The sequence below is a fragment of the Sylvia atricapilla genome, chromosome 5 (genome assembly GCF_009819655.1).
Source record: "Sylvia atricapilla isolate bSylAtr1 chromosome 5, bSylAtr1.pri, whole genome shotgun sequence".
In the NCBI taxonomy this organism is placed as follows: domain Eukaryota; kingdom Metazoa; phylum Chordata; class Aves; order Passeriformes; family Sylviidae; genus Sylvia; species Sylvia atricapilla.
In genome coordinates, this window is record NC_089144.1 from 72,167,154 (window position 1) to 72,189,429 (window position 22,276).

At 46.4% G+C, this 22,276-nt stretch overlaps 1 protein-coding gene across 2 annotated transcripts in view; it reads left to right on the forward strand.

The window, feature by feature from the left end:
- Positions 1-472: 472 nt before the first annotated feature.
- CACNG2 (calcium voltage-gated channel auxiliary subunit gamma 2) overlaps positions 473-22,276 on the forward strand; it is a 52,182-nt gene continuing 30,378 nt past the window's right edge. The window contains exons 1-2 of one of the 2 annotated variants that reach the window (XM_066320178.1): positions 473-783; positions 1,327-1,472. In XM_066320178.1, the coding sequence (XP_066176275.1) occupies positions 1,331-1,472 (142 nt within the window). In that variant the 5' untranslated portion in view covers positions 473-783; positions 1,327-1,330. Of the gene's footprint in view, positions 1,473-22,276 lie in introns of both variants that reach the window. The other variant, XM_066320177.1, reaches the window with a different exon arrangement.

Here is a 22,276-nt window from a genome sequence, read left to right on the forward strand (position 1 = left end):
TCTGCCCGCCGCCTGTGCCTGCCCGCGCAGAGCGGAGCGGGGCGGAGGAGGAGGGCGGCCGCCGCCCGCGGATGCTGGGGAGCGGGCGGCGCGGGCAGGGCGGGCGGCGCGGGCAGGGAGCTGTCCTTCAGCACCGCGGGCCGCGGAGCGCTCCGCCCGCACCGCCGCCCGGGGAGCTGTCCTGCAGCACCGCCGGCCCGGCAGCGCTCCGCCCGCCCCGCCAGCCGGGGAGCCGTCCTGCAGCACCGCCGGCCGCCGCCGACACCGACCCCGACACCGCCGTCGCCGCCGCGGGGGAGCCGTCCGGCGCCGCGCCGCCACCGCCGGCTTGATGCGTTAGCGGGGCCCGGGATCGCCGGGGGCCGCCGCGGGGCAGGGAGTGCCGCAGCCGGGCTCCGCTCCGCGCACCACCCCACCCACCGCCCGGGAGGACAGCCGCGCTTGTCCCCTTCCACCCCCTCCCCGACCCCCCCTCCAGGAGCCCCCCTCTCTCCTCGCCCACCTCCGCCGGGAGCGAGCACCGCGGCTGTGCGGAAAAGCCATGGGAGGCAAGACCTCGGCACCTGTTCAGCTGAAATCAAGGGCTTACAGTATACTGGGCACTCTGGCTTGGTGGTAGGAGCGAGCGAAAGGAAGGAGAAGCAAGCGAGAAAAAGTGAGAGAGGATTGGAGCGACTGCCGCTGCCGGGGGAAAAAAATAAATAATAAAAACCCAAGGAAGATAACTGGGAAGGAAAAGGATTTTCATGGCGCAGGCTGCAGAGCTAAGCAAGAAGACTGAAGGTTGCATCTCTGCTCTTACAGTCTCTAACTGTCTAGGTCCAGATAATGAGAGATTGTGTTGAGGATGCTGCTGCTGCTCCCCTGTTCACTGTGGAAGCCATCTCCAAATTAGCCATTACATATGGAAACTGGAGACCAGAATTTTAGAAAAAGGGATTAAGGCGTCTCATTTTGGGGGGGGTTCTCTCTTTATTTGTTTGGTTTTTCTTGGTTCTTTTCTCTCTTTTTTTTTTTCTTTTTCCTTTTTCCTTTTTTTATATTTCAACCAGAACGTTTCCAATTTAAAAGGCAAGCCTCTTCCCGTGTGATCTTTCTAATTTACACTCTTTTCCGTGGGCTTTCTTACCTCCCTTTTTTGATATCTATCTCTCTCTCTATATCCATTATATTATTAATCGGAATTATTATTCTTTTATTTTATTAAACACACACACCCCAAGAATCAGAAGGCGGTTGGGTATTTGTATAATGAAGAATTATGGGGCTCTTTGACAGAGGTGTTCAGATGCTTTTAACCACCGTTGGTGCTTTCGCTGCCTTCAGCCTGATGACCATAGCTGTGGGGACCGACTACTGGCTTTACTCCAGAGGGGTTTGCAAGACTAAAACTGTCAGTGAGAACGAAACCAGCAAAAAGAACGAGGAAGTCATGACCCATTCTGGATTATGGAGAACCTGCTGCCTGGAAGGTATTTAATTCTGGACCTCCACACCCCCCCCCCCCCTCAACCCCTTCCTCTCCCACCACCCCACGTTTCTCCCTCCTCCCCCCAATAAATCCCTCCACATTCCACCATTTTCTCACTTCATTCCTTTCACGGTGGATTGAGAGTGGTGGGCTCAGTTACTCGGAGCACAGAGGCAAGAAGACAGGCAACACACTCGCTGTTCTGTTCCCTTCTCCCTTTTTCTTTCCCACCCTCCCCCCTCCCACCTTCCCCAAAAATTCACTTCCTCCCTCCAGCTGGAATAATGTGTGTGTTACAAAACCACCGCGAGATCCTTTCAAAACGCAATTGTGCAGTCTGCCTGTCTTCAGCTTGCTTGTATTGCCTTGGTAAGCAATGCCAAAATACTGTGTTATTGCTGTGCTCCGGCTGCAACCAGAGAGTGAAATAATTGCTCTTTTTGCAAATGGCTTATTTGCAAAGCCAAGACTGTGAGTGAGGGGCAATGTGGAGAGGAGGTGATTGCAAAGCACTTTGGATGCAATCTAGTTCACTTTAGGAAGGAAAAAGAGAGAAAGGGAAGCAACGGTGTTGTATCCAAAATGTCTCATACAGAACGATACCAGTCGTCTCAAACATAGTTCAGAGCATTTTGTAATATCTGTAGGCAACCACATCTCACTGGGCTGGATGCAGAGGGGTCTAGATGGCCACTGATTGATTTGGTTTGGGGCTGGGATTTTTCCCCAGTTTGTTTCTTGTTGGGAAGGGGGATTTTGTTCGAGGTTGGTTTGGGGGGTTGGGGTTTTTTTTAAGGTTTATGGTAAAGGCTTAAAATAAACAAGCCTCTGAATAGAGAAATCAGCTGAAGTCTGATGTGGTGAAACTGAACAGCAACTCAGTGACATGTCTGATGACAGAAGAGACACCACTGCAGCCAACTTCTGGAATCAGATATTATAAAGGGAGGGGGAAAGAAAAGAGGGACCAGTGATTTACTTTTAAATATGTGTTGCTGAGTACTGCTATTGGTGTACGTGTGGGCTGGGGAGGTGGTCTTCAGCCTGTGCTGGAGCGAGAGGGGCAGCTGATGTAAATGCATGGTTTATGTTACACACGTAGTGAGGAGAGAGAACAGGAGTGCACATTGCAGCCCATTGTGAAAGCCCTGTTTGTGAATCAGCTCCCAGCTGGACGGTGGGCTGCTGGGGGTTCGTGGACATCCAGGGATAAGATCAGTGTCTGCCAGTGTCCACCGGAGCTGGGTGTGCCTGGAGCTCCCTGTCGGGAGAGAACGGCAAGTGGGTACCGCAGAACTGATTTCCTTAACCCAGCGCCGGGAGATGGAAGGCGGGGGAAGGGGGAAAATAAACTATGTACGTTTTGATGTCTCTCACCAAAGAGAGCTAAAGCTGCTGCTTGGAAATGGTTGTGTCCAGGAAGAAGCATGAATTCCACCCAGCACCCCCCCCCCACCCCCTTCTTGGTGCAAATGGTTGAGTGATGGCTGGACATGTTTTGAATAGCTAAGTGACTTCATTGAGCGATGCTCTATTTGACGCATACTGCATTTAGTGCCCTTTGTCAACCCAAACTGCTGCCTTTTAACATATCCTGCAGAGGAGCTCTATGCTGAATACTATATGCTGTATCCACGCCAGAAAATCAATAGCAGTAAATTAATGGGGGATGTTTTAAACACACTTGCTCACACACACGCACAGATTTCCTGCAAATAGATAAATACATTGAGGTATATATTAATAAAAAATGAAAAACCTCTCACAGAGATATTCATTACAACCAGGGAAGGAGACATCTCCTTAATTAAAAATTAATGAGAGAGAGAAGGGGAAAGAAAACCAAAAAAATAAGCCCAAATGCAAAGCCATGCAGGGAAGAGAGGCTGTGGGGATGAGCTCCCTTCCTGAGCCATGTCCCCAAGCTGGAGGGCGGAGAGAGGCTGGGGTGGAGATAGAAGATATGAGGACCCCAGCCAGGAGAGGCAGTGAATTCAGATCATGTCTATCTGCCCACAGAGCCGTACCCAGAGGGACGCGGTCTGAGGGGGAGGAGGAAGGGGCGGGTGAGGTTTGTCAGATTGGAGGAGCTCGGGGCTCCTTCTCCTTTACATCTGACAGGACCCCACAGGCACTGTTGAGAAGTGGCTTGCGTGGCAAAAGAATGCGCCAGGATGCTTCCAATTAAAAGCTTTGAAGTAGCCCAGTCCCCACAATGCTGCGCTGCCAGCCCAGGTCCCCTGCCCTCCCTGCTGATGTTCTCCAGCGGGCTAAAACATAGCCCTGCATGAACGGTGTGAAATTCAGCCTGAGCACGGCCTGCATGGCCCTGGCAGGCTGCTCTCACTCGCCCCACACACGTGAGGGTTGGGCTGGCCCAATCCCCCAGCACCTAAATGCTGGGCAGCAGCAGCAGGTGGGGTAGGAGGGTGCAGTGCACCACAGGGGAGCTGAGCCCAGCTCTGAGTCGCTTGCCTGAGGCCACAGGTCACACTGAAACTTGGATAAAGACTTGGTTGCAAGAGCATCTCGGCAGAAGGCAAACCCATCCCCATGGGCACACACTGAGCAGGGCCTGGGCATGGGCTTGCCTTGTGAGGTGGCACAGCACAGGTTTGGCACTGCCACTGCTGCCATGCCTCTGCTTGGCTTCCCCCAGCCCCACAGCCTGCATGGCGTGGTGGCTGGCACTCCCTTGGCCCCAGGACAGCACAGCCAAATATCCCCACCAGCCCTTGGATGGCAGGGCTCTTACTGTCATGTCTGATCAACTCAGTGGGGGGTTATCGTCTTTCTTGTCAAAAGGAATCAGAACGGTATCCCTGGTTGATTCCCTCTCCCTGGTGAAGGCTTCCTGCTGGTGAACAGGAGAGAGAAGGATGCAGCAAAGGCTCCTTTCCCCCAAGATACACGGAGTGGGTGGATTTGTGGAGGGAAAGGCTTGGTCCCAGGAGGCTGTAAAAAGGACAAAAACTTTTGATTTGTGCACAGCTTGCCCACGGTGTAGTGGAGGCACCTGACAAAGGATGTGGGACAGACACTCTTCTGCCTGGAGTAGATGTTAGGGGAGGTATATAGGATGAGGGGAGGTAGTGAAGAGGAGGGCAGGAGGCTTTGTAACAAGAAAATAATCAGAAAAGGAGTTCAAACCGCCATCTGCTACTGGTAGGAAGCCTTTGATAATGTTGCCTTCATTTCTGGAAATGTGGAGGAACACTGGCATTAGTCAACACTGTAGGCTGTCAGAGATGGTGGACACCTCATGTTAAAGTTATCATGCTAAATTGTCTTTTGTCTTCTTGGCCAAGAGATTTAGTAGCAAAAATGGATGTGAGCACTTATCTTGGGCTGTATGCACAGGTATGTTTTGGTCAGAATTGCAACCTCCTCTTGGAGAATTTGGTCCCCAAGCTTTCAATTTTTGGGTTTCCCTCTCTTCAGTCATTCTATTCCCTACAATGGACTTTCAGTCAGCATTTTCAGATCCTTGTATTACTTCTAAGAAGAGTGTCATTTGGGAAGTTCCTCCTCTACTGGGATTCCTTTCCCTCCTTTCTTGTGTCCTACAATGAGCCCCTGCTCAATGGTGGGACTCAAGCAGACAGGTGGTGTCACTTCACATTATTGCAGATCGTGCTTCTGATTTTTTTCCTAATCTTCCTCCAGTTGTTTCTCTCTCAGACTTTGGGGTTGCCCAAATATGTCTCTGGGCCATTCAAAAGTCCCTGCCCTTCAAGAAAAATGGCTTCTCTCGGCCCTTTAGCTGTCTAGGCACAAAACACACACAAACGCTGAACAACTGAGATCTGCAAGCTCATGCCACACTGGACGGTGCACCTATTACAACTTTGAAATGGCTGCGGATCCTGCAGCCTAATTCCTTCTTGGCACTGAATGTTTTAAACCCACTTTTTATTATGACTGATGTCTTGCCTAATTTTTTCATTAGCTCCTGTAGATCTCCTACAGGATCTCAAAAAGTGAGGGACGATGCCTTATCAGGGTCTTACGAAGCAAGCAAATGAAATGTATTTTATATCTGTAGGTTATTGGGTTTGTCATGTTGTCATCATTATTAAGAAACGGATAAGTCTGGGAGGCTTTTATACTGAGAAGGCGGGAGAGAAGAGTCCAGGGCAGGCAGGCATGAGTGATGCACATGGGGTTAGACATCCCTGTAGATCTGACTGGTGTGAAGGCAAGTAATTGAATGGATGTTGATGGAGAAAATAATTCCTGCCTAGAGACCCTTCCCAAGGAGAATTGATGAGCTGATCTGTTCCCTTTCCAGCTTGTTATATCTGAGCAGTGCATGAGAGCTAAGTGCAGATTCTGTGTTTGCAAAAATAAAGAGCTGACAGCAAAGTAAGGCAGGGCACAGGCAGTGGACAAGCTTCTGCCAGACTATTCTGGCGCTGCGTCGTTTCCTCTCACTGCCTTCTCCCACTGCTGTTTGCTCCTGGTGTACCTCTTTCCTTTCACATCCATTTTATGTGTGGGTTTTTTTCCGTTTTCCCGCTTAGCTTTCATGATTTTATTTCTTTCAGCCATTGTTTCTGTCAGTGTCCCGAGTTTTGCTCTGCAGAATTGCCTGCCGTCCTACTTCTAAGGATCCACAAATCTACAAAGGGTCCTTTCCTTTCTTCCTTGCTGACCTAATCCAGAGCCTTTTCTGAAAATTCAGTGGGTGTAGCAGTAGATTAAATCAGGGTCTCTGTGTGTTCACAGTTCAGGACCAGAAGCTTCCCCCCCAAGCCCAGCCATGAGATGCAGCAGGAGGAAATGACCAGGCACAGAGCTGATTGTTGCTGGCATTGCATCTGCCGGGGAAAAAGGGGATTCAGAGCTGGACAGGCCTTGGGTGAAGAAGAAGACAAAGGATTTTAAAAAGTGGGGTGGCAGATGGTGAGGAAGAATTACTCACGATCCCAGACTTGGGTGGGTTTGGTTCTCCTCTCAGCTTAAATTCACACCTGACTGGAGTCACAGAGAAGGCAGGGATTTGAGGGGCTGAGACCTGCAAGCTCAGCTCCTTTGTAAGATTTGACAAGGAAATGCTGTTCCTCACTAGTGAGTTGCTATAACAGACTTCTAAATTGCTTTTGAATTATAAATCTTCCTGCTGACAGGGAAAGAGGAATGGGTTAATACTGTCCTGAAATGCACCAGAAATTGCCTTGCTGAAAAGAGTGAGAGTGAAATGCAGTGGGAGGGACATGGAGGTGCAGTGTGGCAGCAGTAATGTATAAAGAAATTACACAGAGATAGAACAAATGTCTCTTTGCCAGGGAGTTCAGGAGCTATTCCTATCTAATGTTTCCCTTTTAACCCATCCCTTTCCTCATGCAGCCCTCTGAACCCCGTCTCACTTGGTTGTGATTTGGTATGATCTAAGCAAGAGTTTTGGGAGAGGAGAACCACCGAGGTTTGACAGCAGAATCTCCATATTTATTTCATTTAAAAGCAGTAGCGAGGAGGTTGCCGGGGGGAGCAGGGACCATTTCAGGCTCTCAGATGGCTCTGCCCCCTGCCCCTGTTTTAAGAGCAGATTTCCAGTCAAGCATACCCGGTTTATCCCAGGGGGAGCCCTCGCTGCTCCATTCTGCGCTGCTTCTCCCTTCCATATCTCACTCGTTGTCAGAGGATGTCTGCTGCCTTCCTTTCACGGGCACAAACCCTTCCCCCTCGCAGGGGGCTCTCGAGGAGGGAAGGGGGCTGCTGCCGGAGGAATGGGTTACAGCAGGGGTCGTGCTGCATGTCCTCTCCCCTCATCCCCCAATCCAAGGCAGCAGCCACCCAGCAGGGGAAACACAGAGCACAGAACCGCTTAGCTATACGCAGAATGTAATGTAAATACAATACACCAAGAAGTTATTTTTCGCTTCCCTGTATGACCCCAGCTTTTTCCTCACCCTCCATCTTTGACTCATTCTATCCATCTCCATTTCAATTTGTTCTTGTTTCCCTCCCCTGTTCTTCCTCTATATTTTCCCCTTTCATCTTTATGTCTCTTCTGTGCTTTCTCTCAAAAGCATCTTCTCCTTCATTATTTCTCCCTGTTTGTCTCCAAGTTCTCTGAGGCCCATCCCCCTTGCTCTTTCCTCTCTATAATGTTATATTATCTTGTCCTTGCTCCTCTCTGTCCTGTTTGCTCCTGTTGTCGCATCTCTCTATCCTCTTTCCTCTTCTCACTGCCATCATTTCCTGCCTTTACCCATCTTACATAGAGTAATTCCCTCCAGCTAAAATACCCCGTTCTTTCAGAGCTGCACTAGCTGTAGGCTCTAAATAAACACTTTTCCAACCCCTCTTCCTTTCTCCAGCCAGTGTCCCCTTCTCAAGGCAGTGTGTGACATGTGTGACACCAGTTGCTGTCGCTCTCTCCCCTTACCAGGAGCCCAGCTGCCCCTGAGGGGGGTGAGACCCGAGCCCCTCCCTCTGCTCCCCTCATTGCTCACTGCCCGTGGCCAAGCCAAGCTCCCTCCACTTTGCTGCCTCCAACCTCCCGTGGCCGGAGGGCTCACTGGCAGCTCAGCTGATGAGCTGGCTCATCTGCGTGCAGCCAGCAACTGGGCTGGAAGGAGCTCATGGCAGCCCTAAATGCCCTCCCTGGCAACCCTCAGACATGGATCAGGCCAGGATCTAAAGGGAAAATAAGGGTCTCTCAAGCCATAACCCTGGAGTACTTGTGAACTACAGTGAAGGATCTCCGGTTGTCAGAGGGAAGAGTCCCAGCGAGCAGTCGTCCTTTTTGAACTGTTTTCAGGGGGAGGATTTTCTCTGAGGTTCTCAGGAATACCTCAGGTGAGGATGGTGAATGGAGCTGGGGGCTCCAAGCCTCACGGTTGCCTGAGTGAACCTCAGTGAGGAGGGGCAGAGCGTGTCACTGGCTGGTTAGCAGAGGGGGATTGTGCACCATGCAGGGCTCTACATGTGCCGTGGTGACTCACTGGGTGCCAGAAATGGGGACACTGCTGGTAATGGTCTATTGCAGCTCATGGCTGCAGATAGAAAACCCACAACCAGCAAGTCCCTAAGCATAAGGATTAAAGCAAAGGGGATAGAAGAGAGTGCAGAAGAGAGGGTCATCCAAGGGCGGGGTGTTGCAAAGTCAGAATAGGGTTCATGAAAGGGGGACAGGGACAAGGAAGAGCAGGAAAGACTGTGTATGAAGGCTAGGCATGTTTGCCTGGGAAAGGAGGTGAATGAGGTGGAAAGTGATTGGATTGTGTTGAATAATGAATGGGCTAGAGAAGGTGGATCAGTAGCTCTTGATTTCCCCATTTTGTAACACACAGACAAGAGGACCTGACATGAGTCACGGGAGACCCAGTTAAAGCTTTCTCATTTGATGCATATCAGGGCTGTGGAGCTCATTGCCACTGGAGCTCTCATGGCCAAGATTTTAACAACATTTAGCAAGCAAGTGGGCATTTACGACAGAGTTCACGAAAATTAAGCATCCTCCTAATGGATGTGAACAGCATTTGGGGTGTTTTGTAATTCAGCAATTAAGCCAGCCACCATAAAAACTAGGATAACATTTCACAAGGGCAGACTATCCCCTATCTGACTGCCATGTGGTTCTTGCCTCTTCCCTGAAACATTTGTCAGGGATTAAAAAGAGCTCAGATTTAGTTAGTCTGGCAGTTCTTTTGTTTCTAGATGCTACGCTGTGCAGTTGCAATGTAAGATGCAAACTAGGCCTGCCTTTCTGCTGGTGTCAATGACTGCCCTAATTTGACAAATTAACAGTGAGTTTAGATATTTCTATCATATTTTGCTAGGAAGGATCAGGGATGGAGAGCAATTAAGAGCATATGGAATTAAGTGGAGTCCTTTTTCTTCACACCCCAGGGTATGAAGTAAGTAGTTGGCAATGAAAGTGCTATATATGTGCAAAGAATTATTATTGTTGAAGTCCCTGCTTCCCAGAAAGCAATAGGCTTTGGGTCTCTTTGATGCTATCACGACTAAATTAAAAACGAGGTTGTCTCTTTTCTCTTATATGTGTGGAAATGATGACTGCACTGGCATCTGATGACGTGCAATACTGTAGTGTTTCTATGCACAAGAGATGGAGGCCAAATTCTCCCCTTGTTTGCTCTGATGTAACCTCAGTGACTCGGATGGAGCCACACTGCTTATGCTGCCTGTGTAGGTAGGGGGAGACTGAGGCTGAGAAAGGGCTGTGCATCCTTCAAACATCCATGCTCCCTAGGTCACCGTGTGTCCCCACTCCACCAGTGACGTACCCAACAAAACCAGGGGCTAAATTCACTTCTAGTGCTAGTGGGTGCAACAGCCCCAAAGGTAACGAGGTTCTGCATTTATTTATGCCAGCTCTTCACCAAGTCCAGCAGTTCCTTTTTTAACTATTCTCATTCTCGTCGTCTTTCACCCTTATTAGAAAAATTCAACTGGCTTCTGTTCCTGTGGGGCAAAAATTCTCATATAGATTCCTCACCTTGGATGGATGAGTGTGTAAAATGGAAGAGATGACCGTGAACTTGTTAGAATTCACCTTTTTCTTCTTTCTTCATTTCTTTCTTTATCTGAATCTCTCTTTTTTATTGGCAGCTTTCTGTCTCCCAAACACATTTATTCTCCTTATGTTACAGAAAAGTTCTCCCATTAAATTCCAAACTACTCAGAGTTTTCATACCAAGCCCTGCAGGACAGGTGAAATCCACTTCTGTTTCTGTGGCGCAGGCGAATAAGCATTTATATCGGTTTCCTATCAAATCTATCACTCCCCAGAGAAGCATATGGACTTTATCCTGCACTTCCTATTCCCTCAGAGCATATACTCCTATCTTCTAGCTGTGAAAAACAGAAAATGAGGATGGCATACAAAAACTTGAGAATGCAATGTCATCCTCTTCATGGGTAGGGATTTTTCTGATGTGTGTTTTTGCTAGAAGCAAACATCTACAAATTTCTGATTTAGCTTGTTGTATAAAGAATACATTCTGTCAAATAAAGAATAACACTATCCACCTCCGTTCCTTGGATTTTCTGTCCCTTTCTGATTCTTCTCTTCCCATTTCTCAGTTTTCATTCTCCTTCTGAACATGATTTTTTTTAGTGCTGGTTTTATTTTTCTCCTCCCACTCCTTCATAACAACATTTCATTCTTAAATTTGCTACCACTCAGAGAACTTCTCTCTTTCTTCGGGTCTTGTTTACATCACCAGTGTAGCTGCAGTGAGATGGATCATACTTGAACACTGAATATTTCCCAGGTTTATGGTTGTGTTCATTCAGTATCACAGATCACTGTGAATCAAATGACTTTTCATCCAACCCTATTTTCTGACTTCTGCAACCTTACCTGACTTGTCCATTGTAAAAAGTAAGTTTCTGAAAACTGGTTCCTGGAGCTTAATCTCCTCCTGAGGATGTTGCATAATATTTTTCTTTCTTAGTTCAGTTTTTTTTCACCCTTGGTTTCCATTTTTCTTCACCCTTGGTTTCCATTTTTCTTCATTCTCTTCATCATTTTTCTTCAAAATTCACTGCTTCTTCTTCTTCTTCTCATCCCTTTTTCTCCACATCATCTCTCATGTCTGCCTTTTTCTCCCTCAGTCCTACACCCTTATGACGTTTCTGCTCTTCCCTTTACGTTTCTAGCCCATAGTCCTCCTCAGCAGGAACAAGGACCCTTGACCCCATCCCATTCAGCCTCTTTGGAGAGGTGGTGGAAAAGGACTCACAACTGAGCCTATTGAAATGTGCATGAGTGCACATGTGCATCTCCTTTCGGATGTGATTGGTATGAAAGGTTGGTGGTTGAGACAAAGTGGTTTGATTTTGACTTCTGCCTTTCAGACAGCCATGAGGAGTCATTCCCAAATGTAGATGCCCTCGAGAACTGCCTTCAGAGTATGAGGTCTCAAGGCACCAATCATCAAGAATTTCTGCTGCTTCGTTTTAGATTCAAGCATTGCCCTCTTCCTTAGGCTGAGAGTCATTGGTTTTTGAAGGGCAGTGGCAGAATCATGAAAGAAGACATTTTTCTCTTGCTCATTTTTGAGTGAGGAGTGAATGAAACAGATGGCAGAGGCCCTTTATGGGCAGCTGCTGTTGTCTCTTAAGGTGTCGCCATTGCAAGAAAAGTGGTTGTAATTGGGGAGCTTCAAGATCAGTAGCGCCTGCAAGGACTTGAGCAGGAAAGAATGTCATCCTGCCTGAAGGCAGGGGGGAGGGGGATGGAAATCGAGTATTCAGAGACTAAGAAATCAAGTACAGGGAATAGGTTGGAGCCACTGTAAAGTTTTAGTGAATTTCATGACCACAGGAGGGATGGTTTCCCTACATTTCCGAGTTCCTAATTGGCCATAGACAGGAGGAACACTGTAAGTAGGGTGAAGAGCTGGTTTAGTGTATTTTGGGGACAGGAAGAGGGGCTGGTGTCCAGTGGAAACAGCTGAGTGAGAGACTGAGATCCCCAACGCACTGTGGAAGTGCAGTTGGGCAGGAGCAAAGAAAGGTCCAGGAATAGCAGTCTCCAAGCTCCTTTCTGGTCCAGTTGCTTCAGAGCACTACTGCAGTGCATGCCTTTGGTATGGGGGATGCTACAGTTTGGCGTAGAAGCTTCTGTCCCAAATATTCCTCAAAATGCCTGCCTGGAGCCCTATGATGTCAGTGTATGCAGCACAGAGGGAAATTGTAAGTTGACCGTACAATGAGATAACAGAAGTGGAGACACATAGCTGTTCCCTCAAGAAATAACCAGGCTTAGGTTCCTTCACATCTTCCAGGCTTGGAGGGATTGGACAGCAGGGTAGACCTCAAAGTCTTCCAGACATTGAGATGTTTTAATCTCTCCTTACTGCCTTTGTGTCTCCAAAAGTAGCAGCCATTTATTTCTTTCAAGAGAAAAGACACAAAAAAGTTCAATAGGAGAATTTGGGAGGAAACGTGGGAGGATGATAGGGTCTCTCATGACATGTAAGCGTTTGGGGCAACAGAGCAGCTGTGAACAGGCTTGATGCTGGAGATAATTGGAGCTCAACATTGCACAGTGTCCTTTAGCTGAGAATTCCATTGGAACGGTCCTCAGTAGTCTCAAAGGGAACAACTGCCAAGAGGAGAGCAGAGAAGTGCAGCTGCTTTGCTGTTGGGAAAGGAAGCAAAAGAGAAAATATGTCTGTCCTGCCAAGTGAACTGCAATGCAAACAGCAGCACAGCACAGGAAAATGCATGGGATTGACAATTTTTCTAAATTTTAGGTGAGCGCCTAATCATTGCACAACTCTTTCTCAATCATTGTTCTGTTCTTCTCCTCTTCATCCATCACTTTGTCCATCTGTTCACAGAAAAGCACAACTCAGAAAGGCCAAGAATGGCTTTCCAGGAAATAATTCCAGGGGCTGTCTAAGATCACAGGAGAAAGGTGTTTTTCTGTGTGCTGCATCATTACAGCTTGGCCCACATTTACAGGAACAGTGAGGGGGAAAGCATTCAGAGCAAAGCAAGACTGTGAGAAAGAGCATTGTGACAATATAAAGGCTCCAGGACCAGGGAGGACTTTTATGCTTCTGCAGAAACTGAAGGGATGGGTTGTTTCTGGGAATAAACTGACTCAACTGTGAAAACTGTCTCTGCTTGCTGGAAGCAGAGAGAGATTTGGGGCTGGAAGGGTCTGTGACAGCTGGAAAGCACAGTTGGCCAGAAGGAAACATTAGGCAAGAGAGGACCCAGGACTTGGCCACAGCATGACAAGGGAAGGTGGTAATAGGAATGCAGTGTGAGTGCTGGAAGGAGATAATTGAGACACATGGTCTGAAAGAGGAAGATGAGTCAGAAGGAATCTTGGGATTCAGAAGTAGAATTGCTGAGAGAAGCGGGAGTATCAGCTGGAGCTGATGGATGGAGAGACAGACCTGCTCATTCACCGTCTCTGAATTATGGAAAGGGGTGGATTTTCACCTGCTGATGCCAACGTCTGCCACCACTAACAGCCCTCTCTTGCTCCTTCCTGCCCCAGTCCATGGGAGAAAGAAGGGTTCAGACATAGAAAGAGTGGGCAGGATTAATCACATAGACCAACCAGCCTTGGACCTCCAGCAATTTGGAAACCCACGGATTTGGCTCCATGCAGTAAAATTTGGAAAAGGAAAGAAACAAACTAGTTGGAGCACGAAATTCTAGACTTGACTTGGCGATGCCAAGAAAGGCAGGCCTGGCCACCTCATACATTGAGGCTCTCTGCTGGTCTCACAGCTGGAAGCACATGAATTTGTCCTCCTTCTGGAGTCTTTGGGTACAGTTTTCATGGCAAAGAACCCATGGCTTTGCTAGGTTATCTTTGGTAAAGCAGAGGAACCAACACTTAATGCTCCTCTCTGGCTGTTCAGTGGAGATTTTCTGAGAATTTTACTCTTTCTTGCCATTGTGCCATTGCAGCTGCACAAAAATGCTTCACAGAGGGTGGAAACATCTTTATGCTTGACACTGTGCATGCACAAAACTGTTGTCCCTATGTCGTAGAATTGACATTTTAAGATGACAAATGACATATGAAAGGCAGCAAAGCAGAAGGCAGCAAATGTGTAGAACTGTGTTCCTCTGTTGTTGCTTTTGACATCACTAAAAGGGTATTACACCTAGAACTGACTTCATCTTCTCCAGGCAGAGCAGAATACAGAACAAGACCTGCCTGCCCAGCACCAAGCAGTGCCAGGAGATTCCCAAATAACTCTAAGCAAGATAGCTTAGGTATTTCAAGTTCTGATGGCTACTCAAGCATGGTGCCCTGCACAGGAAGTAAGCTGTGCATCTGAGAGCTGTCGGCATGCAGTGCTTACTCAGGTGTGAAGATTCCAAAACCCATTCAAGGTCACATTCCATTGTGCCATGGGGACTTGTAGTAAGAGCCTCTCTCAGTTCTCAGTCCAAATCTAATTCCTGTATCCCCAGAGAGGCATGCCTAAGTGACCGGAGGGGTTTTCCCTCATGCTTGGAAACCACAAATGGTCTGAAAGAAATAAATGGTCCCATCTCCTTGTGTTCCAATGGGAGGGGCATTTTATTACTTGGGGTTCTGAAATGGAGTTTGGCCCAGACATGTGTGCAAGTGCTTAAGAAATTGTGAGCCAGAAGATGCTGTCATAGCTGGGTTTCTCCTCTGCAGTTTTAGCAGGCATGGCTGAAGGACACAGACACTAATCTCCATGTGACCTGTCCTCTCACGTGAGGGCTGAAGCTTGCTGAAGAGGCAATGCTGGAATGCTTTTGCCCGTGTGTATCTGCCCTGGGGATACACGGCCACTTCTGTCTCTAGGGTTGTCAATTACCAGTGAAAGTTCATTGGATTCATGACAAAACTGCAGGATTTACCAGCAAAGAAATAGTTTGTTCTCAAAATAAATAAAATCTGATCTGGAGGTGGTGATTTACTCAGACACCCAAGAGATCACTTATTTTGAGTATCTTGTTTAATTCTCACTGAGACTGCTAGTTTTGTCAATCTACATCTTAGTTTTCTCAGGAAAGAAAAAGTATAATATATTACAGGGCTTCTTCCCATAACAAAAATGAAGGAAAAGACTTAAGGAAGGGAAAGCTCCATGCTCATGACTTCATTGAGCTGCACCACAGCAGGGACAGTGATAAAACCCACATTCAAATAAATTCTGAAGACCTATATAGATTCTTCTCTTCCTTGGGATCCACACGAAGAATTAGATCTCTGCAACAGATACACACTCTGTAGCTTTTCCTAAATAATGAACTAATCAGAAAGACTAAAAATAGGCTGCACTGGAACATCAGTTCAGCCATTTGGAATGTAGAGCAAATGGCACTGAATGTGTTTAATGAAGTGAAAGGGCTTTGTTTTTAATCACTGAGCTATTGATAAATTGTTGATAGGTGATCAAATCTGGACTATGCTTTCAAATGCTGTGACTTTTTGAACCTGCCAAGACCCTCTTGAGACACTCTTGATCCTTTCACTGCTAATGTAGTAGGACTTCCTGCCCTTTTCAGGACCTAAAATAAGAATAACTCTAACGTCATCTTTTTTTTCCGGGTAACAAGCATCTATTCTCTGGGCCAGTGATCAATTTTCAAGACCCAATGTTCATAGTTGTACAAAATCAGACCCTGGGAACTGGGTCGGATATATGAGAGAAAATGACAAGATGGGAGGCAGATCAGTTCACATCTCTACGTGCCGTTATCGTAATAATGCCAAGGCATTAGATTAGGGGGATGGGGAGAGAGTGAATGAGGGAGAACACGTTTTTTGATTGTACAGCAGCAAAACAATGAGTGGGGAATCAGCGTAGACCCTGTGGTGAGGGAAGATTTCATTTTCATGCAGGAATGGAAGTGAGCTGGATCCTCATGGGCGTTAGGCCAAAGGAGGTAAGGGAAACTGAGGCTCTAATAGGAAATTTAGGTATTTTGTGAGGTTTGAGAGAATACTATTGAACTAGTTTAGTTCATGACAGACCCTACTGGCTGTCCTAGAAAAACTAAATCTTACAGTATGTCTGGATCATATTCGATCCAGAATGACAGGAAGAGAAAAGAGTCTTAAGCAGAGTCCACATGTCCCACAATTAATGTCACCCAAGATTTCCCCTATATATGGAATGTCAGATGGAATGTATGCAAAATTATTTATTGCTTTGTGCTGTTAAATAGGCTGAGTCAACTGGAATGAATTTGAGGACTAAGCCCTATACATCTGCGGTGGCTGAAGTATGCTCATACATCAGTGATTTTAGTAGGCAGTTTGCTGTTTTGCTGTGCACCTTAAAGCTGTCTTTACTTTTCCTTCCAGGGGAGAAGAACCACAGTGTCTTTCTCACAGTCTGCAGGAAATCTCAAACCACATTTGAGATTTAGTTTATACACCACAATAATTTTGTAACACTGGTTTACTTAGAACACACAGTTCTTAGCATTCCTAAATTAATGTATCCCACTCCCAAAGTGGGGAAACATCATCCAATCCATGCTAAGTCATTATAGCAATTAATTATCTGACTGAATATTTGTATTCTCCTTATAAATTCACAAACTATTCAATTCCATCCTATTTGGAACCAGATTTTCCTTTTAACTTCAACTGCAAACCAGCTGTCCATCAGTTGTGATGTGCTCATACCTTAGGGTGATGAGAGCCGCAGAAAAGCCTAAATGGGTTGCTAGAAAGTGCTACCAGTAAAACAGAGATGCATTTCATTAGTGTTGGGAGGATTGGCAGCTCTTTAATTGTATGAATCACCCAATGGGTGTGTTCCCAAAGCCAATCGGAGCGTGCCAGTTCAGCAGAGCCACAGTGAGCAACACTGTGCTGCGTCATTCAGCATCCTCCAGTGAGTGATTAAATCCATGTCATTTGCCATAAATCAAATGTTTCACGGGGTCAGTCTTGTAGGTCATGTTAGGTTATCACGGGGACTTTGCGCTGGTTCTATCAGGTGCTGCTGTGTCACACAGGTGGTTTCGAGGTCATGCTGGGCTCTTCAGATACCACCTCTGGAGTTCACTTGGAGCCCTGCAGGAGTGCTTCAGGGGAATGATGAGAAGAGTTTGCTACGTAGCCTTCTACTGCACTGGGTTGAGGCTACTTCTCACGGCTTTTCAGGGAAGTATCTCTTCCCTGGAAAAATGTGCATTTTTCTCATTTATTAGTTCAAGCCAACACTGTGACATTTGTGATTTTGCCTTCCAAAACAACACCTGCCCAAGGCCCAAAACGATCTTGAGGCAGTGGCTTCTTCTTTTCAGACAGGAAGCATCATGCTATTTCAGTTAATTTTATTGCTGCCTGACTCCATGGAGTCAGATCCTGTCCTGTGCTAACACTGGTGGTTTAAATTCCTGTTATTAGGAACCCCCACATAGCCAAGAAATGCATAAGCTTTCCCTCAGTGAGGGGATGTGGCCGAAGGATGAACACTAAAAGACATCCTGTTCCAGGAGTCCCTGCTACAGTGGTCCCTTGTTTTCAGTTAGGATTTGGTCAGGTATATGTCACAACAGCCTTGAGGTACACCCCAGCTTGTATCAGAGACTAAGCCAATTTCTTCTGGTCTGGTGATCAGAAAAGCACAAATGTAGCACAAAGCCACCTTTAACCCCCACACCAACCACCCTGCTTCAGACACCACTGAGAAAGCTGGAAATCCACAGCTTCCCTCCAGACGTCACTTTGAATGGCAGGAGTTTAAAATGTGGACATTTCTATGCATAGACAGAGTATTTTATAGTTTTTTTAAGGACCATTATGGCCTCCTGTGAAGTCTGTGTGGTTAATTGAGTAGTAGCTGATGCTTACTTTTACAGAAAAGGAATGTAAGAGTAGCCTCGATAACATTTTTAAACCCCTCAAAATATATTTATTTTCCATGACACACACAGCCCCTCCATAACAGAGAGTGGCAGATCATGGTATGTAAGTTTTACTGGTGCCAATCAAGATGACATTTCAAACCACGAGTGCCATCATCACTGCTCAGGTAAACAAAGGCTAGTAGATGAATTACTGAAGACAATGTCCCAATTTTCAGCAGCAAAACCAATGCTCCTGGGTGAGGTTTCAACTTGTGCTTCCTATGCATATGACTGCTGTCCTCTGATCAGAGCAACAGAAGCCATGCTGGTAGTGCATGGTTTTTCACCCCTTGATGCTTTCCGTCACCCAGTGTCCCTAGAGCACAAAAAAATGCTCCCATGCCCATTCTATTAGTGGAAAAATTCAGACATGGGAAGGTTAAGTGGTTATCCAAGTCCATACAAAGGCTGCAGCAGAGCTGAAGTCGCTTTTCACCGAGCTGTAAGTCCGTATCAGATCACTCTGCCTTCTTTCCAAAGTGCTATTTACCTGGCCCCACTGCCTGTCACACCACGGAAGGATACTGATTGTTTTCCAAGTGCAAAGTACACAGATGTTCTCTAAAGCTCCAGGGAAATGCCATTGGCTATGCCAAACATGGCCAATTCAAACTCTGCAGTACTTCTTGCAAGCTCCCAGATCCCTTGAACATAGGAGGTCTCTGCTGGAGCCACATCAGGTCTTGCTGGTCTTCTATTAGAGTCAATGAGTGAGGCAGGAAAACAGTTATTCCCTCTGAAACTGAAATCAAACTCTTATTTTCCTCAACAGAAATATTTTAAGTCATTCGTTATTATCTTTTTCTTCTCTGCAAAGCAATGCCTAATTGATACTCAGAGGTTGTAAGAACGAAAGAGGAAAGACAGAACACTGGAGTATTGTTCTTGCTCCTTTTGGTTTATTTGGCACATAAAAAAGGTTTTATTAAAAAAAAAAATTCTACAATGCTTTGAGTGAGAAGCAGAAAAGAGCAAGGGAGAACACGAAAAATAAAATCCATGCTGTTTAAGTCTAGGGCAGTGTCAGGAAAATCAGGCATGAAGTTGACATACTGGGTCAAATGCATGGCTACTACAAGTGAGCATGGACTACTAATTCTTATATTCAGCAATGAGGCTGATGCAGATTATTTCATTTAGCCTTTGTGATGTAAAAAGAATCCAATACTGAATTCCTGGATAGGACTGCGACAGATGGTGTTTAATAGCAACAACAGGCACTCTGGTATGTTTTCCCATGTCTTGCTGGATCCTAGCTTTCTCCTCAGGCTTTTCATGTCAGTTGTAACTCACCTGGAGAAACTTTCAGGTGTGTTTTCCTATTGCAAAAGCAAGAAATGGAAATGCATCCACGTTAAGTTGCCATCACAGGATAGTCTCATGTATGCCATGTGCTGCAGGTAAGGACACAATTTGGCTTCTTAGGTGACTTGCTTTCTTCCAAACACCAGCACATGGAATCATCACACCATCCTCCATTTCTTTCTCCACCCACCTGTCTGTGTGGTTTTTTCTTTCTCATTCGTGTTCAGCAGGTGCCTTCAATTCCCAAACACGTTCCCAGATCTTTCCCAATGTCAGCTGTGAAGCTAAAAAGGGATTTTCAGAATTTGATTGATCAGGTTGTCACAAACCTGGCTAGGAGCCAAATTCGTTGGCCACTAATCAGATTGCTGCCGCAAAATCCAGCTGCTGAGTTTCCAGTGTGCTTTTAGACTCTGGAGTGTAAAGTGAGACAAAAGCACTATGTCTGACTGGGCATCTCCAGGGATGTTTGAGGGGCAAAGAGCTCTATCGACCTGAGAACTTAACCTCCCACTGCAGCTGCCTCTCCCTGCAGGCTCAGAGAACTTCCCTGGGTAGCTTAAGTACAGCCTTTTACAGAAACCTATCATGAGGCATGAGCTTACACTTTCCCTTATAGTCATTGCCGGATGTAACATATCTGTGACAAAGATGAAATTTGCATATAATGTCTGAACCCATTACCTCCCAGGAAAAACAGGTCTAGAAAAAACAATAAACATAATGTCGTGTCCCCCCCACCCAACAGTCTTTCTTTATTCCGTTCCATCCATACCTGGCTTTGTTCAGCTTTTTGCAACGTGAATGGGGCTCAGTAGCCCCAGCGCCCCTGTGTGCGGTCTCAGTCATCACCCACCAGGGTTCAAGGACCAACTGCTGTTGATGTTTGAAGGATTCCTGCCTCACAGTGAGCAGGAATCCACACTGGAGCTACTCTCGTAGTTACAGCGATGTAATAACACCGTGACGCCGAGGAGAGTGCGCAGCTCACGCAGAGGTCTCACATCAATACCAGGCCCAGCACCAGCTGCACAACAGACATTTAAAACCTAGTGCTGCAGTGTTGCAGGCTCACTAAGTACAATGACACTGAAAGAGGTACAGATATTTATCTCAACAAGCTCTTGAGGCCTTCAGCTGCTCATCTGGCAAGTGCTCAGAGCTGCTGCTTTTGGGGGACACGTGCCCGCCCAGATCTTCTCCAGCCATTCAAGTTCAGTGTGCAGGAGCTTGGAGCAAAGTGACAAGATCAAGACAGAGGCTCTTTTCTAGCTGTTATGTGAGTCAAGGGCCCAGTGCACAGCGTAGCCTGCGTGCTTTTACGAAGGAAAATAGGTGGAAGTGTCGCATTATCTGTGGCTGCTGCTCAGCAGATGCTCCATTTGCACACTACAATTTATGAGCTGTGCTGTGGCATGATTTAGAGGGTTGAGGACAGAGTGCTGTGCTTTCATCAGGGATATGGAGGTAAAGGAAGGCTTGCCATGAGCAGGCTGTGAATACAGCCTAGAGAGTAAGACAGGCTTTTTCCTGTGTGGGCTGACATGCCCACACATGGACCAGTGCACAGATCACCCTTGGAGTAAGGATGATTCAATGGGCTCTTAGTATAAATGATCCTTGGCTAACAACATAGAGAAAGTAATTTATGCTTCTTCCTGCATTTCTAAATAATCTTTAGTAGGCTGAATTGTCCATAAATCTACTGCTGTACTTTGGATACAGGTGTGAATCCAAGGACTCTCTGACTCTTAAAATGATGAAGTTTGGCAAGCAGAAATCACTTTTTAAACCAAGGATTCACTTCTCTCTTTTAAATGCTGCAGGAAGTCGTGACACACTTACAGGAAGTAAGGACTGATTTTGGTAAAGTGGGCTGAAATAAATTGCCATTTTCAGAGCAGGATGAAACACATGGCAATTATAATGCAAAAAGCTTTATGAGGATGTAACTGTTTAAAAGCTGATTATGAAAAAGAGGGACTTGGCACCCAGTCTGGAAGGGTAGTGGAGGGAAGGATGGCTGCATGGCAGGACTCCTGTTGGTGTATGAATGTCTGCACTATGGTGGCATTGTTATTCCCTTTTTGTCCTGACAATACGCAGTCAATGGCACTTCAGGAGGTGGGTGGGAGACATCTGGTTAATGAGGAACAGATGGACCTCATCGGACATGCACTATACCTGCTCTTTTCTTTGCAGCTCCCTCCCTCACTCTCTGATTTCTCTATTCTTCGCTGCAGCTGAGCTCTTCCTTCTCCTTCCTTTCAAATGGGAGAGAATATTTGTGTGCTTCCAATAAAAAGCAATGAAATGCTCTGGTCAGAGCCAAGTGCAATACCAGCAAATACAGTTAGGAAATGACTCAACTGTAGCACACTCTATTCTCTGGGATCCCTATGTGTTTTGCTAGTCCCCACTTACCGTGCCCCCTTACCACTCCAGTCCCTAGACCTACCATGACTGTGGAATACAAAGGCCACTTTCTCATTTGCCATTTCTTTGACAAGACCTGTTTAACAACCTGAGAAGGACTTTGTCAAAGCCCATTCTTTGGGATTTGGCAGTTTACCCCACTGTGAAAAGGTATTTGTTTATGGGGACAGGTTTTAGAAGAAGAGCTGTGAGTCCAGGCAATCTGAATTTCCCTTCTATTCTTCTAGTTCCTTCTTGGCATGTAGGTAGGATTTGGGTCTGGGCTTGTGTGTTCTCATTCAATTAACAGATGCCAGTGGGTTTGTTGGTCTTCCATGGAAATCTGAAAAGCTGCATACAAACCAGATCCTAAAAGAAATACAAATTCCCAAAGGCTTGTGCCTCTCACAGCTCAGAGGAGACAGCACAGTGTTCCTGGATGTGCTTCTACAAAGGAAATCTTCCTAAATCCCTGTGTTCCAACCAACGCTGACAAAATAGCAAAATAATTCCTATCAAGTTTCAGTTGGCTTTCATTAATACTGGTGGCTTTCACTGAGATTTTCTTCCCGAGAGATATGACAGAAAAGTCAGACTCTAAACCCCTTCTCACTCCTTCTTGTAACAATTTTATTTCACTACAGTTATGCTTGCTCAGAGTTACAGAGTTGAACTGATCCCTCAGTTTAAGTTACATGATGTGCTTATGTAATATCAGAACAAGGTTTT